We start from the raw sequence: 17,861 nt of genomic DNA, 5'->3' as shown, positions 1-17,861 counted from the left end.
TTGTTTTATCAGAAACAAATTTCTTCCTATAAGAAAGTTACAATTTATAGCAGACAAAAGATTATCCCAGGTTAAATTTGGAATAATTTTTACCTTATTCTTGGTAATAATCCCTTTTTAAAAAATCCCTTGAAGCTATCTCAGGAGTTGCCACAATGGTAAAAGATGAAGTTCAGAACACTTCACAGTCTTTTGTTTCGGTGGTGGTGGTGGTATTTTGGTTCCCCCACCACACACACACACACACACACACACACACACACACAGGGTTTCTCTGTGTATCCCTGGCTGACACTTCAGAATCTTGACAACTATGAGCACCAATCCCTATGTATTCCCTTTTTTCCCTAGAGAGCAACCAAAGCCCTTTGAATGTGGGTCCCTTACCCTCAACACTCACATCCTAGTCCAAGGTCTACGTGTGTTGAACGCTTAATCAATTCATTTATTCATAGGTTGCTCTTCATATTCTGCAGTGTGTTAACAATAACACATTACCTTTTAATGGGTGAAGAAAATTGAAGTCTTGATTAAGCACAGGAGAGCTAGGGCTAAAAAAAGAAAAGAAAAAGAAATTAAACAGTCTGTTTAAGTTTTCTGTTTTATTCGGGTACATTACAAGGTATTATCCTATTGGTCTATTATTACTGTTATAGTTCAGGCGAAAAGTTACAGACCACCACACATATAAGGCCAATTTACAGCCCTTTATTTAAGTCAATGACTAAGAGCAAACTCTTGCCCCTAAGACTCTCAGCACCAAAGCTCAGGTTACAGCATGTCTAAAGAGAAACCAAAGTGACCTTGTCAGGTGTAGGTCAGGGGAACCTGTGGTATTTGTTTTGACTATATATTCAGCAGATATTTTGGTTATGCATCTGAGCCGTGGAAAGTCCCAAATATGCTGGCAAGGCGGACTTGACTGTTCAGGTCTGGTAGGGAACTGAAAAGGTGCCCCATCAGACACAAAATGGAGTCGGGGAATTCCGGTCAGGACAAATGCTGTAATCTTAGTCACTTCGCTCCTGGTTTCTTGTAGTTGCTTTTCAAATACTTGACTTTATGAAGGAGCAGGTACTGAGAAACAGCCAGTTCATTAAGCGGGGCCCAGTCATTACACCCAGGAGGAGGGGGATGCAAGGACCCACGGGCCTGTGAGTAGGGTCTTAGCATGAATTCCAATCAAACCAGCTCTGGAACCAGGAATTGTTGCCTTTTTATCATTTATAAGGGCTGACTGTACTGATGGTTAGTCAGCCATAACTCATCAAAAGAATCAGATAATTTTTTAACTAACCCTATTTTTAGACGAATCAGAGCTAGTAAAAGTTAGTGTCAGAGTCAGTCCTGGGGAGCCGCTGGAGGTAACCCTCTAGAGAACACGGCCAATATTATTAGGAGGAGAATTGGAAGCAGGGTTGAACTGGTGTGCCGGTCCCATTCAGCCAATGGCAGGTCACCACAAACTCAAATGTCAGTCTGAGTGAGCGACACTAAGGGCAGAGCTGTTTGAAACATTGAGAATGTGGATGCAGCCTCTCAGATCCTCCACTGGGCAAGAGAACCCATTCCTTGGCATGTGACACATGGGGAGTAATTTGTCTTTTTTTTTTTTTAACTTTATTAATTTTGTATGTGCATTGGTATTTTGCCTGCATGTATGTCTATGTCAGATCCCCAGGAATTGGAGTTAGAGACAGTTGTGAGTTACCATGTTGGTACTGGGAATTGAACCTGGGTCCTTTGGAAGAGCAGCCAGTGTTCTTAACCGCTGAGCCATCTCTCCAGCCCTGTAATTCATCTTTTATATGATGAGGGGTTTTCCTGGCCTGGCCAACACAGCCAGAGACATGAGCAGCAGACTTCTGGCAAGTCTTACTTCCCTTACATCTTTATCTTGTAAAATGAAGCTAGCAGGCAGTTTACTCTGAAGGGGTTTATGTCCCATCCAAGGGAACGGCACTACTTGACCCTGGGGATGTCCTGCCATGAGAGTGTATTGTAAATTTAACCCTTTTTACTCAATCACGTATTCTTCAAAAACCAGGGTGGTTTTTTTTGTTTGTTTGTTTTTGTTTTTGTTTTTTTTAATGGTTTTTCGAGACAGAGTTTCTCTATGTAGCCCTGACTGTCCTGAAACTTGTTCTGTAGACCAGGCTGGCCTCAAACTCAGAGATTTGCTGGCCTCTGCCTTCCGAGTGCTTGTAAAAGAGTGCACCACTACCCCTGGCTCCGACACTCAGGTTTCTTTATATTATTTCACATTAAACAGGCTTTACTCTAAAGTTGTTTTGAGTTACTTCAGGCCTAACTTGAACAGCACACACAGAAGACGGTATATAAACTGTGCTCTCCCTCCAAGCTTGTCTGTGAATGAAGTTCATGTGTACTTAGCATGACTACAGACAGAATTCATGCTTAGGGCTGAAGTAAGCAGCTTGCATCCCATCTCCCCACCCAGGTTTTAGTGAGCTAAAACAGCATGTGAAATTTAAATATATCTATATTATCTGTACTCAAGAAGCATTTGTTTTTCTATAACTGAGAAGTAGAAACAGAAACAGGAGTCTCTGGAGTTGGTGGGGCAGGAACAAAGGCAGAGCATTGACATAGGGCAAGGGCGTGTCCCGTCCCCCCCCTCCTCCTTTGTCCCCCCAAAAAACCCGAACTATATCAGAGGAAGCAGGCTTGGAGACCCAGCTGACCTAGCATAGCTTTTGTCTGCAGTCTCCTGCCCAAGCAGGGCAGCTGCAGGGACTCTCCCACACAAAAACTGGCACCCATAGCCACTCAAACGTGGAGTCCTGGACTCATAGGCTGCCAAGGCTGCCAGGATTTCTGGGGTCTCTGTGGAGGTAGGGGGAGGGATTGCTCTGCTCCTGCCCACATGGCGGTCCCTGCTCTGGTGACCCCCACTGCTAGCACACACCCGTGCCACAGGCCATCCTGCCTCAGCTGGGACCTTATCATGCAGGACTCGTTCCCTGTGGGCTCAGGGAGCCCGTTGGGAGGAGGGCCGGGAGTGAACTAGGTTCTGCCTCTTTGGGGGCCAGAGTGGGAGCTGAGCAATGAGGATAAGAAGGGTTGAGATCCGCCGGGCGGTGGTGCGCCTTTAATCCCAGCACTCCGGAGGCGGAGGCAGGTGGATCTCTGTGAGTTCCAGGCCAGCCTGGTCTACAAAGCAAGTTCCAGGAAAGGTGCAAAGCTACACAAAGAAACCCTGTCTCGAAAAACCAAAAAAAAAAGGGGTTGATATCAAACTCAGTGTCAGAGAGCCTGGGAGAAATAGAGGAGGGTAAGCTGGGAAGAAGGGACCAGGTGAGGAGAACGAGGGGGCAGGGAACTTGGGAGGGAAGGGAGAAGCAGATGGGGAGTCCCCAGACAAAAGACCAAATGAAAGAGGGATGGAATCAGAAGACAGAATTTGCTAGAACCATCAGTATAATCCTGTTTACAGCATCACTTTTTCCTGTGCTTTTTTTTTTTTTTTTTTTTTTTTTTTTTGTGTTTTTCGAGACAGGTTCTCTGTGTAGCTTTGCGCCTTTCTGAACTCACTGGTAGCCAGGCTGCCTCGAACTCACAGAGATCCGCCTGCCTCTGCCTCCCGAGTGCTGGGATTAAAGGCGTGCGCAACCACCGCCCGGCTTCCTGTGGCTTTTTAACTGGTATTTTCTTTGAGACCCACATCACTAGGATAGTTGTGAACCACGCGGCACCCCAGTACTGCAGAGTTAGGGTGAAGGAAGGACCCTGCACGTGTGCTTCATTTACATGGACTGTGTTTGTTGTTTTGTTTTGTTTACACTTTGAAGTTTTGTTTTTTTGGGTTTTTTTTGTGACCTTTTTTTTTCCTTTTATTTTATTTTACAATTTTTTCCTTTTATTTTATTTTACAATTTTTTTTTTTTTTTTAATTAATAATGAGCTAGAGTTAATTAGTAACTGGCTAAGCAGTTAAAAGCAACTTGCTGCTCTTGCAAAAGACTGGGATTCAGAGGCTCACAACCATCAGCAACTCCAGTTCCAAGGGATCCCACACGCTCTTCTGGTGTCCATGAGCACCGGACATTCATGTGGTACACACACACACACACACACACACACACACACACACACACACGCGGCGCGCAGACAAAATACATAAAATAAGTAAAACTGCCAAGAATTTTTGTTTTAAATTAGTAGTGAAGACTATAGTCTAGCTGGGCAGTGGTGGCACACGCCTTTAAGTCCAGCACTCAGGAGGCAGAGGCAGGCGGATCTCTGTGAGTTTGAGGCCAGCCTGGTCTACAGAGTGAGTTCCAGAACAGCCAGAGCTTTACACAGAGAAATCTTGTCATGAAAAAACAAAAACAAACGAAAAAAGATTACAATCTGTATCTTCCTTTGTCTTGGTTCTTATGAACCAATGGCTGGGTTTGGCTTGAGTGCTCTCATCTTCTAAATTTGGCTCTAGAGGAAGCACCTGCAGCTGTGTGACAGGGAGCAGACAGCGGGGCACTTCTGTGTCCTCTGCCTTCTGACGTCCCTCTGCACTCCGCCTGTGCCCTTTCCTCTCCTCCCTCCCCGTCACTCCATTCTCTTACTCCCCCATCCCCAGCTGGCTGCTGATGGAGGGAGCTTGGTAGTCTTCATACCAACTTGACCAGCTGAAAACGCTGTCCCCGCCTCGGCAGATGGGTCACCTTGCTACTTACTAGGAAGCTATAACAGTAAATGGCTGAGTTCAATACTTTTAAGCAGATTTTTATTTTTCACTGTAATAGCCACAAACTTAAAAAAAAGTAGTTCATAAATACATGTTGCATTCTTCACTCTGCAGACAAAGGTCAGCACATACAGAAATTATGGAACTTCTGAAAGCACGTCTGTGCCCTGGCATTCTGGGCTATAATTACCAGTCTCTTCGGCACACTTGTGATAACGCTATACTGCTTTCCCTCGAAACTCAATTTACAATATAGGCAAAGCTTGAGAGCCTAATCCTGGCTTCTGCACAGCAGCCTGGCCTTCTCACAGCTCACTCTCGGCACTCAACACCCAAGAGTGCCACCATCTGCCTGGCTTCCAGTGTCCTGTGAGAAAATACTGGCACCAATTTTACTTCCCCCGAGACTTGAAGGAGAGTTTAGGTGCAGATATTTGCAAACAGTAATATTAGCCATATGTGGCGGAGTAGGAAGTAGAACTTTTGGACTTTCAATCTGTTGATTTTGAATAAAATACTGTTCAGGAAGACATGTCTTTTAAAATCCTGAAATGGTAACAATTTTCTGTTATAAAAATCACCCACCTCAGATAGGTAGAGAGAGACAAAGACATGTTAATCATTGCTGAGGGAGTGAGCTTGGGGAACATTCAATAGGGGTCATTATTAGAAGTAATCATTAAGTAAAGAAACAGTAGCTGGGTGCTGGGGGCTGCAGGTCTTTAATCCCAGCATTTGGGAGGCAGAGCCAGGCAGATCTCTGTGACTTCGAGGCCAGCCTGGTCTACAGAGTGAGTTCCAGAGTTCCAGGACAGCCAGGGTTGTTACATAGAGAAACCTTGTCTCAAAACACCAAAGAGAAAGAGGGAGGAGGGAGGGAGGGAGGAGCGAGGGAGGGAGAGAGAGGAGAGAGGGAGAGAGAGAGAGAGAGAGAGAGAGAGAGAGAGAGAGAGAGAGAGAGAGAGAGAGAGAAGAGAGAGAAGAGAGGAAAAAGAAAAGAAAAAGAAGGGAGGAAGAAAGGAAGAAAGAAGAAAGAAAGAGAGAAAGAAAGAAAAAGAAAGGAAGGAAGGAAGAAAAGAAAGGAAGAAGGAAGGAAGAAAGGAAGAAAGGAAAATAAAATAGAGGTACATATTTGTGGAGATCACTAGTGTGCAGAGAAAACTAGTCTTCCAGGCTGAGGGCGCCATAATGACAGAGCACTTGCCCGCCGCAGCAGCACCCTGGGGTAGATCCCAGCACTAGGAAAAACAAAAGCAACCGGATCCCAAGTCAAGCATGGCTGTACACACCTGTAGTTCCAGCACTCTGGGAGGCTGAGGGGAAGACTGCAAGCTCCAGACCGCCTGTCTGAAACAACAAATCAGTCTTCAAATTCAGTAAAACCTCCTGACAATAACACATTACATTTAAAGTGTGTAAGGTCTTAAACACCAAGAAGACTGTTAGGTCATTGCAAATGCTCTGATGATGATAAAGAACCAGAAAGTGCAGTGAAGACTCGAACGGAATTGTGTGAGGAAGAGACAATTCATCTAAACAACATTTTATATAATTTGTGATACAAATGCAAAGATTTAAATATACAATTGAAATTGACTTTATACCATTTACATGTATAGCAGTGTACATTAAACAGTATTTTAAATAATATAGTTGGTTGGTTGGTTTTTTTTTTTTAAGTTTTCTGCATGTAGGTACATGCACCATGTGCATGCAGTGCCTATGGAGGCCAGAAGAGAGCATCAGATTTCTTAGAACTTGAGTTAAATAATTTTTCAAAACTTGTAATCAAGTTGGAAGACACATGATACACACACACACACATACATTTATATATGCACACGTATGAATATATGAATGTATGTGCATGGAGGATTCAAGAAAGCTTCCCTGGGGGATTATAATCTTCATCCACCACAATCTCCCCTCTCTAGCTCTGTAACAACTACATGGAAAACAAGGTCTCCCAATTATAAGGATTACTTAGAGTGTATATTTAAAATACAAATCTCTAGCTTTCCACAATTTTGATTCAGGAAGGATGAGTTAGGGGTGGGAATCTGTCACATTAAACATCCTAGGAAATGGTTAAGGCCTAGACAATGAAATCAGACAGGACTCTGTGGGCTACAGTGATTGTTCCTCACACACTGAGCCCCAGGTAAGCCCCTTTCCCACTAGATGGACAGACAGAGGTCTCTCCAGGTGAGCCATGTCTCTGCACTGCTTTGCAGGGAGGGGAAGCAGAGCCTAATTACCGCCTTACTAAAGGTCCAGGATCACCACCCGCTTATGGGCTGTCTCACTGAAGAGGGTTGAGACCCTGGAGCTCATCTTCCCAGTGTTGGAAAGGAAACCGCAGGCAGCCTGGGAAGGTTAGTCTGGGTGGAGGTCTGATTGTCCCGCTGTAGTTGAGCAACTCCAGAAGAGCCTCCAACCCCCATTCCTAAAAAGTCTATTCATTTTATGATTCTGTTTAGAGAAATTAGAATAATTCATCTGCCCCAGGAGCAGGACGGCTGGGGCTCAGGCAGCAGGAGAGACGTTAATGGCTCCACCTGCAGTGTGGCGGCTCAGCCATCTGCCATGGGAAGCCAGTCTTGCTGGGTCTTGGGGGTATCAAAGTAGCACCAAAGGGCAAACTCATGGATTCTCAATCCTGGAAAAGATCAGAACAGAGAGCCTCAGACATCAGATATGCCTTCATGAGCCAGTAAAGTCACAGTACAGTTCATGGTCAAGAATAGTTCTACAGGGGCTGGAGAGATGGCTTAGAGGTTAAGAGCAGTGTTTGTTCTTCCAGAGGTCCTGAGTTCAATTCCCAGTAACCACATGGTGGCTCACAACCATCTGTAATGAGATATGGTGACCTCTTCTGGCCTGTAGGCATATATACAGGCAAAACATTATACATAATAAAAAATTTAAAAAAAGAATAGTTCTACAACCCTAACAAGCATGTTCCAGATTTGGAAACGTGGTGTGCCGAGGGCTCCAAAGGCCTGGAGCACTTGTCTATTACGTGTGAGGAGGCCCTAGGCTGGACTGACGCTGAAGGAAAATGGGGTTCAATGAAAGGATAAATGGAAACTGGGCATACACCTTTTATTCCAGCACTCAGAGGACAGAAGCAGGCAAACCTCAGAGTCTGAGGACAGCCTTGTCTACATTGTTCCAAGGACAGCCAGGGCTATATAGTGAGACCATGTCTCAAAAATAATAATAATTGTAGCTCAATTTACAAAATGATTTACCTCCATTTGCATAAAATTAGAACTGAGTAATCAAGAGAGGTTTTGCTGAACAGTCAAGGCTGGTTACATCAGCCTGTGGCCCAGCTACAGAGGGGCCGAGGCAGGAGGATCAGTGCACCCAGAGGTTCAAGACCAGCTTGAGTAACATAGAGACTCCACCTCAAAAGGCTGTTGGGTTTTTTTACTTTTTATTAAATGGATCTAACATAACCAATAAAACAGTGATATATACATATGTATACAAATATGTGTGTATATATGTGCTATACACATATATATGATAAATATCATCTTAACTATGAAAGGCCATACTACTTTCAACAAGAGACCGTTCTGCTCCCAGAAAACTAAGCTGTGAGTCTGTTACCAAGTCATCAGCATGCAAACATGCTTTTAGGTTGGTAGCTGACATCCCTGAAGGGTGGGCTAGCAGTGGTTATAAATGACGCACTATCAACCGTGAAACACGCGGTGTGCTTGATTACAAACTACGCCAGTCTGCTTGGTGAGTGCACACTGTATTTTAATCGTCACAACAGCCCCGTTTTCATGAACTCTGTGTAAACCGAGTTGGCATACAGCCCATACATAACAGTATTGCTGTGGCTTCTAGTCATTTCGTATTTAAGGATCCAAAATACATTATGTTCACAAAATAACACTTGGTAAATATTAATCAGCTTTGATTTATGCTCCTTTGAAAGCACTCCATCCTGGTCACTCACACTAATCTCCATGACCACAGTTAGTGAAGACGGGGAGTCAGTCTGGCCACTACACAGAAGCACCTGACTCCAAAAGCAAAACAGGCTGCCCTGCTCTACAAATCTTCACGTTCTCAACTCCTAAAACAAACAAAAACGTTCTAGTGCAGCCACTGTAGCCAGGAGTTTGACCTTTCTGTTTATTGTCACACTTGAGCATAAACACACATCTGCACAATGCATTACGCTAACTCCCCAATCTAAGATAAAACACAAAACGAATGTGAAGATATGTTGCAATTCTAGTCACAGACTCGAAAACCTCACCATGCAGATGTAACTCCTGAGTCTTTGGAGGTCATTGTCACACAAGGCTTGAGGGAGCAGTCAGTATAAGCATATGAGTAACTACAGAGTGCATTTATGATCAGGAACGTGGGCCCTAGGTCATAGGATTGTTTCTGCCTATCCCCCAAAGAATCACATGCTCTTGAAGTGATAGGCTTTTAAGGCACATTTCAACAAAAAGCCATTATATAACCAGCTTAAAGATGGAAGCTCCACGTCTACCTGGTAGGTTTATGTGGTTTACCAGATAGGCAAGTGTCTTATCTTGAAAATAAAGTCTTATTAAAAACTCGATTCTCTGTCTGTTCAAAGAGAAATACTTTGTAAAAACTATTAAGAAAAGGAGCCAGGATACTAGCTTAGTAGAGAGCTGCCCAACATGCATGAAGCCCTGGATTCAATCCTTATCACTGTACAAACCAAGCGTGCTGGTGTATCCCATAATCCCAGTACTTCAGGGAAGTGGAGGCAGGAGGATCAGAAGTTGGAGATCGTTCTTGGCCAGCCTGGGTTACCTCAGACCTTGTCTCCAAAAAGCAAACAAACTGTGTGCTCTCCTCTCTCTCCTCTCTCTCTCCTCTCTGGTGTGTGTGGGAATTGACTCTTAAAAGCAGCCCACCTCCATCCAGCCTGTTGGCAAAGCCTGTGAGGGAATATCTCTGAAAATTAAGGAGAACAGAAACTTCTCTGGGACTCCAGGCTCCGAACAACTCATTCGGGTCTCTGCACAGGGATTGTAAGGAAGGTGCCATGATGCCTTAATGATTACTAGAAACCCCCTTAAGACGGCACAGACTACTGGAGGGCTCAGATCACAGCTTCAGTCATCCATTTCATTCAATTACCAGCTTCAGAAGACCTGCCATAGCAAGATGGCGCACACCTTTGATCCCAGCACTTGGGGGAAACAGAGACTTGAGTTCAAGGACAGCCTGGTCTACAAAGTGAGTTCCAGGACAGCCAGGGCTATAGAGACCCTGTCTCAAACAAAACACACACACCCTAAAAACAAACACAGACAGACTTGGGGAAGGGGAAGCACGAAGATGGAAGATGACACTTAAAAGTGGGATTGGTGGGGCGGCAGTGGCGCACGCCTTTAATCCCAGCACTCGGGAGGCAGAGGCAGGCAGATCTCTGAGTTCAAGGCCAGCCTGGTCTACGCAGTGAGTTCCAGGATAGCCAAGACAGTCACATAGAGAAACCCTGTCTTGGGGGAGGGGGGGGATGGGCTTTAGGGACAAGTTGCAAGAGCAGCTCTGATGTCCCCAGAAGACTCTGCTTTAAAAAGACCTTTTCTAGTGCCATGCACACCCGACAGTGATAACCTTTGGAATGGCTGGGTGCAGGGCTAGATTAAGGACTCTCAATTCCCTGTTCATCTAAAAAAAAAAACAACGGCTAACTTCTACCTTAGGCTGTCCTTTCCCACTGGCCACAAGCTTTCCTGTGCCTTCCATCCTGCAGAGCAAGTTGGTAGTAAGCTGAACTTGGCAGAGCAGGTGGAGGACATGAGGCATATTGTCACAGATGGAGCGGGATTCAGGTAACCAACGGAGCCACCAAGGACTAAACTCGATAGTGGAGACCAAAGATCTGCTCTACGCCGGTGACCACGGAGCATCAACAACTGGTCCTGAATGAAGACTTTAAACACAGCACAACACCAGGCCATTCACAGGAGCCAAATAAAATACCAAGTGCATTTAGTCTGAGTGGCCAGCTGCCTACATCCTGGGCAGGTACAGAAGGACCTCCAGAATTTCCATGCTATTTTTCCCTGTCTCCTCTAACAACATTCATAGTTCTTTATACTGATTGGCATCATTTTAGAAATCTGGTCCCAAAGGTTCATTAGAATAATACAGCAAAAAGAAATCACCTATCTAAATAAAGTGACTTCAAAGATGTGTGTTGAGGTAAAGAGCTTCCTAAAGACGGGTGAGTAGGGAGGCATGGCCACGGGAACACAAACTTAGATGTAAGCCTGGTACCAACATTCCTACAAAATTCCCATTTCCTACAAAACTCATTACAAACAGGAGTTCTTACTGCTCCCACCCTGGCCCACTCCTGCTGCACTGAGAAATGATTCCCCCCCTCGATAATTGGTAGCAAAGATTCCCCAGTTTACAAAAATCGTTAACAGTGTGTGACTTTGGATTAATTTCCGACTGCCACATGGATTACAGTATGCACGTCCTCGACACCATGTACAGAAAAGAGTTTAGAAAAGTCATCTTATCAAAGTTAACCTCAACGAGAAAAAAAACATGAAAAAGGTGCAAAATATGTACAGTTCCTGGCAGTTCTCACACAGGATTTTTCTATCGACATAAACGTTTACATTTACATAATGAAAGTACAGTGGGGTTCACTTTATTGTTATTGTACAGGTTTCTACTCCGAGGTGCTTATTTTGTTTTAAAAAGAGGGTATTTTTTTCCTTAACAAATCTGCCAGTGTCCCAGGCTCCTCCTTCCTTCCTGTAGCGCCGTGTGGCTCGGCACCCTCGTTGCACACGCATGCGTGGGTTCCGGCTCCCCTACAGCAGTCCTCTAGGGGTCCCGTTGGGAGTAGTCCCTTTCTTCTTCTGCAACCGGCTCTGGGCTTTCCGAGATTTCACCATTTTCATCCTCACCTCAAAAACTTCATGGATGGCCTTCCGGAAGCAGTGAAAATTATAGTCAATGAGGCCTGCAGGAGAAGACAAACATTTTTAAATGCTCGAGAAACAATCTGTCATTCCTGTCATCTGTCGCCAGTAGGGGGCAGCAGAGGCGCAGCCATCATGTAACAGGTCTAGGTCTCAGGAATGGCAGGTGCTCTTAATGAAGACCATTCCAGAAGCTTCCAGAGGATTTGCCACATTTCCAAAGGTGTCTGTGCCCCAAAAGACCTGAAAAACCACTGAACTGCACTACCTTAAGCATTCAGATTGAAGACTAGTTGTAATCAAGATAAATCAGGGGCTGCCAAGACGGCTCAGCAGGTGTTCGCCCTGCAAGCCTGAATGACCTGAATTCCAGCCCCAAACACAATGAAGGTGGAAAGGGAGAACCAACTCCACACACTCTATAATAGAACAGCAATTTTTATTATTATTATTATTTTCAAAAAGGGCTGGCTTCACAAGCCTGACAACTTAAATTCCCCAGAACCCATATATGAGTTCAAGGCCAGCCAGTGCTACATAGTGAAACCCTATCTCAAAAACAACTAAATAAATAAGGTAGGGAAACAATAGAAAAAGACACCTCCAAACACATACGCATACACACACATTAAATATGAGCTAAGGGGCCAGGTGTTGGTGGCGTATGAGACCGCAGCACTCGGGAGGCAGAGGCAGGCAGAACTTCGAGGTCAAGGCCAGTCTGGTCTACAGAGTGAGTTCCAGGATAGCCTGTGTTGCTGAAACTATACACATGCCCATTTCCCTACATTCCTTAATTGCAACATAATTAAACTCAACAGCTAGGTTGCTAGTTAGTTTACTATATGCTACAAAACCTGCCTGTCATCAGAGATTGTGGTTTCCTAATAATTTACCAAAGATGTCTATGATCAATTCCTACTTAAACTTAGTTGCACACAGCCAGATGTTAAAATGAATGGCGGAGGCTAAAGGTGCAGCTGGATTTGTGCAGTGTGAAGCATTTAACCTTAGAAACGTAGTGGAAACCCTGATAGGACTTTATTAGAGATTCCCCGGGAACAGTCAGAAAACATGCACTATCCGAGCGGGGAGGACACCGTGGCATCTCTGTGTGGGACACTTGCCCGTGTGCACAGGCTCGTTCCAACTAGAAACTGCAAGACTGTCAGTCCCCAGGTCAAATGTGTCAAAGGGAGCTCGAAGATTATTTACTACTTTTGCAACTTTTCAGTTAATTATAAAATTGGTTCAAAATGAACAAGTTCTCTAGCCTAGCTCAAATGTTCCTAAACTTTAGAACCGGCTGCCAAGTGAAGTTATACATCGGTGTGGCCCTTGTTTCCCTTAACTTCCAAAATCCACAGGCAATAAATACCAAGCAACAGTAAATGTGGGAGGAGATGTAGAATGTGAATGTGTGTGTGTGTGTGTGTGTGTGTGTGTGTGTGTGTGTGTGTGTGTCTATGCACACACCCAGCTCTACACGTCAGAGAGCCTAGCTCCACATCTTTTTTTTAAAGTAGATTACAATTTAGTTACAACATTTCTCCCTTCCCTTTTTCACTAACTGTTACTTCATGTATATATGTATATACATGTATGTTCCCAAACAGCCTGCTCTGCTCAATCCATATATGGCCACCTGTATGTTTATTTTCAGGGCTGACCATTTGGCACTGGACAACCTCGTCCCTGGGGAGGACCACCTCTCCTGCTCCCTCACTAGCCATCTTTAGCCCCGACAAAGCTGGTGCTGTCAGATTTGACAACGCCACCTACATTTTTTGGGTCTGAGTAAAATCTCCTGTATAGCGAGTGAGAAGAACACAGTACAGGCCCTGTCTCTCTTCATTTGTTGACAGGGGATGCTCAGTCAGTACTGGGACTGAACCTACAGCACCACGCACGAGAGGCAAGCCTCTCCCACCGTGTCCTGGCCAAGTCCTGCTGCCTCTCTTCCCAGAGGAAGCCCATAATCTAATAGATCAGCTGTTACTCCTTCCAGCAGATGGAAATAAGGAACAAAAGATGAACTCTTCAGAGTCTGGAAAGAATGACACAGAAGTCATTGGAGACACGCAGCCTCAGGGGTGGACATGTAAATTTAAATGAAGAGCAACTTCCTGAAACAGGAAAATTCAGGATTGGTAAGAATAGAGCAAACTGGACATATTAACCATAGAGTCTGAAAGACCTTTTGTTCATAGTCACTGGAAGCCACCAAAACAGGCCTAGCCTTTTGAGCTGAGGAACCCCACCGGTGCTGTTGGTGGAGTGGGGGCGGGGAGCAGGTGCCCACAGGATGCTCCCTGGGCACGCCGGCCGGTCAGCCAGTCTAGCCAAAAGGTGAGTTTCGGCTTCAGTGAGGGACTCACTGAGCTTCAGTGAGGAACTCTGTCTCAAGGGCATAAGGCAGAGTGACCGAGGAAAACACCTGGCCTCTGTCTGCTCTTGGCATCCACACATATGGATGCACACAAAGACACCACATACTACACATGCATACACCACACCTAACACATGCAAATACCACATATACTACACGAATACAACACATATACTACACGAATACACCACATACAACACACACATACAACACACATATATACCACATATACCACACGAATACACCACATACAACACACATATATCCCACATACACCACACGAATACATCGCCTACAACACATGCATACACTACAGAGAGAGCATACAAACTGGCTTTGTTACAGTGAAGCCATCCCAACAACAGTGCAGCCAGTTTTGTTGAGAAGGAAGGGATGAAGGAAAGAGAGGGAAAAAGGATCTCAGAAATGTAACACGAGGCATAGCTCAGATGCGAAGTTTCATCTTGTTCCTTAAGTTTTCCTTAATTTTGGAACAAGTTTATCATGAGCATTCCTTGCTCACAGGACAGCAGAAGCTGCAGCAGCGGCTGTAACCACTGCGCTTCCTGGCTCGCCTTTGCGATGTTTAGCTCTGCATTCCGTACCACAGGAGATCAAGCCCAGGTCTCTGAGCAGGTGGACAAGCTCTGAGCCACCTGCAACACTGTTAGCAGTCGTAAACTACACCCTAGCTACCAGTAAACTACACCCTAGGCACGCTGGCATCATTGCAAAAAGTTTTTTACAAAAATCAGTTAATTGCTTTTACTTAAAATATACACACATACCCCTCACCAACTGAACTTGACCCTTACAAGTCATGTTTAGAGCAGTATTGGTCATTCCTTCTCTGTGTGCATCATGACACCATCCCTGCCATTTGAACACCAAGCAGACAAATGCCATCTACCTCTGTAATCGGGAGAGCGATGGTCACATGGTTTACCAAACACCTAGCGCTGTGGCCCAGGGACAGGCCCCGTCTGCAACACAGGCGAAGAAACCCTTTCCTGGTGCAAGAGCCTGGCAAAGTAACAGCTGAGACCCATGGAGGATCTGGTTCTGTTTCCACCTTCTCCCTCTCGGCTGCACACCGGAGCCAGGTACACCAGGGCCAGGCAGGTCCAGACACCGGCTCCATCATGCAGGCTCGCCTCAGGCCAAGGAGCTAAAGCCTAGAAGCTTTGCGGGCATACCATGTCTACACACACCCACCGGGCAACAGAGGCAGCATGAACTGAGGCAGTCCTTTGAAATCACACCGAAAGTTACCTTTTCTCTCAAAGCTTTCCTCTCTGACAAAGCAAACGAGCGCCAAGAACTTTGTCACCTCTTTTAGATAAAGGACTGTTGTGTTATTCAGCTTTATAATGGCTGTGGACTCCTTGTCATACGGGGCTCCTGCTCCATCTTCTTTGAGACTAAATGGAGACAGAAACCAGAATGTATTTGACCTTCAAGAAAGAATTCCAAATTGCAACCCAGCGACAGACCCCCCACTTCAACACACAGAAAACTATCACCCTAATAGGCTGTGTGTGCTTGGAGTGCCTTTGGGTAGAAGACCTCGGGAGCCCAGGCACAGGAGATGTAGCGGCTCCCACAGTCGCTCTCTTACCAACACAGTGAGTGCGTGCTGTGGCAGCTGGGCACCTCTCTAGGTGCCCGAGGAACAGGAGTGGAGGTAGAGGCGAGCCCTCGTGCCTCTGTAGCCAAAGGCATCTTGTCTGTACATACAGGAGAACAGTTAGGCTGCCAGAAGCAAAGGCAAAGACTTCCAAAGGGAGTCCTAGCAGACAGGACAGAAAAATGCAGGGCTTGACTTGGGCCAGAGGAAAAACTGCTAGAAAACAGAATTAACAGGCTGTGGATAAGCCAGGCAGTGGTGGTACACGCCTTTAATCCCAGCTCTTGGGAGGCAGAGGCAGTTGGATCTTTGTGAGTTCGAAGCCAGCCTGGTCTACATAATGAGTTCCAGGACAGCCAGGGATACACAGGAAACCCTGTCTCAAAAGAAAACACAACAACAACCCCCCCCCCAAAAAAAGAGGCTGCAGATGTGGGTCCGTGATAGCACCCTTGTCTAGCATAGGTGAGTCCCTGGGGTCTATCCCCCAGCTCCACAAAGAAAGGCAGCACCAGAGGATTACTGGTAAAGTTTGAGTATGGTGTGTATTAGATAACAGAGTAAGCTAGACATGCTCAATTTGCCTCATTTGATAATTAAACCATCATCCTGCAAAAAGGTGTCCTTGTTCTCAGGAAAATACAAAGAATCAACAGATCTGCAACTAACTTTCCAGCAGTCCAGCTGAAACACAAAGGATAGATGTGTATCAGGAAAACAAAGCAAATATGTCCACATGGTTAAAAGCTGGTAAATCCCCACGAAGGATGTAGAGTCCATTGTGCAGTCATTTTCTGTAGAGCCAATGTTTGCAGGTGTGGTCAACAGAGACAGAGCCTAGCTGCCGTGCTTACTAAGTCAGCGTGAAGAAGCTGAGTAATTTTAGGCCTCAATTTCCCCATCTATTCACCATCAACACTTTCAAGTTTCCTGCTGGAGAAAAGACATAATCCATGCAGAGCCCTACAGTGAGAACATGCAAAATGCAGCCAACTGCTAATATCACAGCTTTAAGGATCAAAAACCAGGACCCACTCAAGACACTGCTGTGATTGGTTCTGAATCCTTTCCTCACAAAGAAAGTGTCTTTATATCTTTTCCCTTCATCTGACACTATGTGAATTTTCTGATGTATTGCCCAAATTCATAAATAAGTGACCAGAAATTTGACTCAATTGTAATAATGCTAAGTCTTATCAATTTCACCCCAAAATGACTGTGTAGTAAACAGGTGACCGTATCTAGTTCTGATCACACACTAGCTGCTGGGAAAATCCTCTAAGTCAGATAGATAGAGAAAAGTTGGGCTGGCAAAATAATAACTTGAGCAAAGCTAATGACAGAAGTACACCAGGATCTAAAATCCAGATCTGACCAACGTTAAAGCGGATGCTTTAATCTTACGGAAATAAAAAGGGCTCGGGTGACAACGGCTGGCAAGCACAACGTAAGGAAGAGCCTGAACTGTGTTTTCAAAGAAGTGTGGGGATGTTAGCTTAAAGAACTTTAAAAAAGAACTTTAAACTGTCACCTACATGCTTAAAAGTAATTTATGTTTCTATTATGTGAGGCCAGAACAGACAATATAGCAAGATCCTGCAGAGAGAGAGAGACAGAGAGAGAGACAGAGAGAGAGACAGAGAGAGAGACAGAGAGAGAGAGAGAGAGCTATCTCTCTTTTAAAGACACTGGCCAAAAGACTGACCATGCTTTCTGTGCCTCTGGGCTTTCTCTCTCCTCCTCTGAAGCTGCCCTCCCCTCTACCATGTGGCTGCTTGCTGACCTCCATGGTTTCTTGGACCCTAATTCAAAGAGGCATGTCTGCTGCTCATCTCTTCCCCCTAGCAGCTGCCAGGACTTACAGCTCTCATGTTCTGTTTTACTTTCAAACTCTGACAAAACGGTAGTTTTTGAAAGCATCAACGAGCCTACTATAACCTTCAAACATTCAAAACCATTTCCCATACTAGGATTTGAATTTAGGGTCCTGTGCGTGCGAGGCAAGAGGACTACCACCACTAGCTGTACCTCCAGCCGGCTCCAACAAAAAAATCTCCCAGGGTAAGAGGTCAGCCGTTCCAAGATGTAACCAAGTTCTTAGCTTCCACAGCACTATTTTTAGATATTATTTATGTATTTTGAGATGGAATCTTGCTATGTTGCCCACACTGGTTT

General features: G+C 45.1%; 1 protein-coding gene across 1 annotated transcript in view; it reads right to left on the bottom strand.

The window, feature by feature from the left end:
- Positions 1 to 11,368: 11,368 nt before the first annotated feature.
- The window catches only part of Rragd (Ras related GTP binding D), a 48,980-nt gene continuing 42,487 nt past the window's right edge, over positions 11,369 to 17,861 (bottom strand). Inside the window, exons 6-7 of the mRNA XM_028872756.2 lie at positions 15,332 to 15,480; positions 11,369 to 11,711 (exon numbers count right to left, since the gene is read on the bottom strand). Coding sequence (XP_028728589.1) covers positions 11,560 to 11,711; positions 15,332 to 15,480 — 301 coding nt within the window. The 3' untranslated portion in view covers positions 11,369 to 11,559. The remainder of the gene's footprint in view (positions 11,712 to 15,331; positions 15,481 to 17,861) is intronic.

This window comes from Peromyscus leucopus, chromosome 2 (genome assembly GCF_004664715.2).
Source record: "Peromyscus leucopus breed LL Stock chromosome 2, UCI_PerLeu_2.1, whole genome shotgun sequence".
NCBI classification, from domain to species: Eukaryota; Metazoa; Chordata; class Mammalia; order Rodentia; family Cricetidae; genus Peromyscus; species Peromyscus leucopus.
Note: the sequence above shows the minus strand (reverse complement) of the source record. Positions and strands in the feature narration are given on the sequence as shown.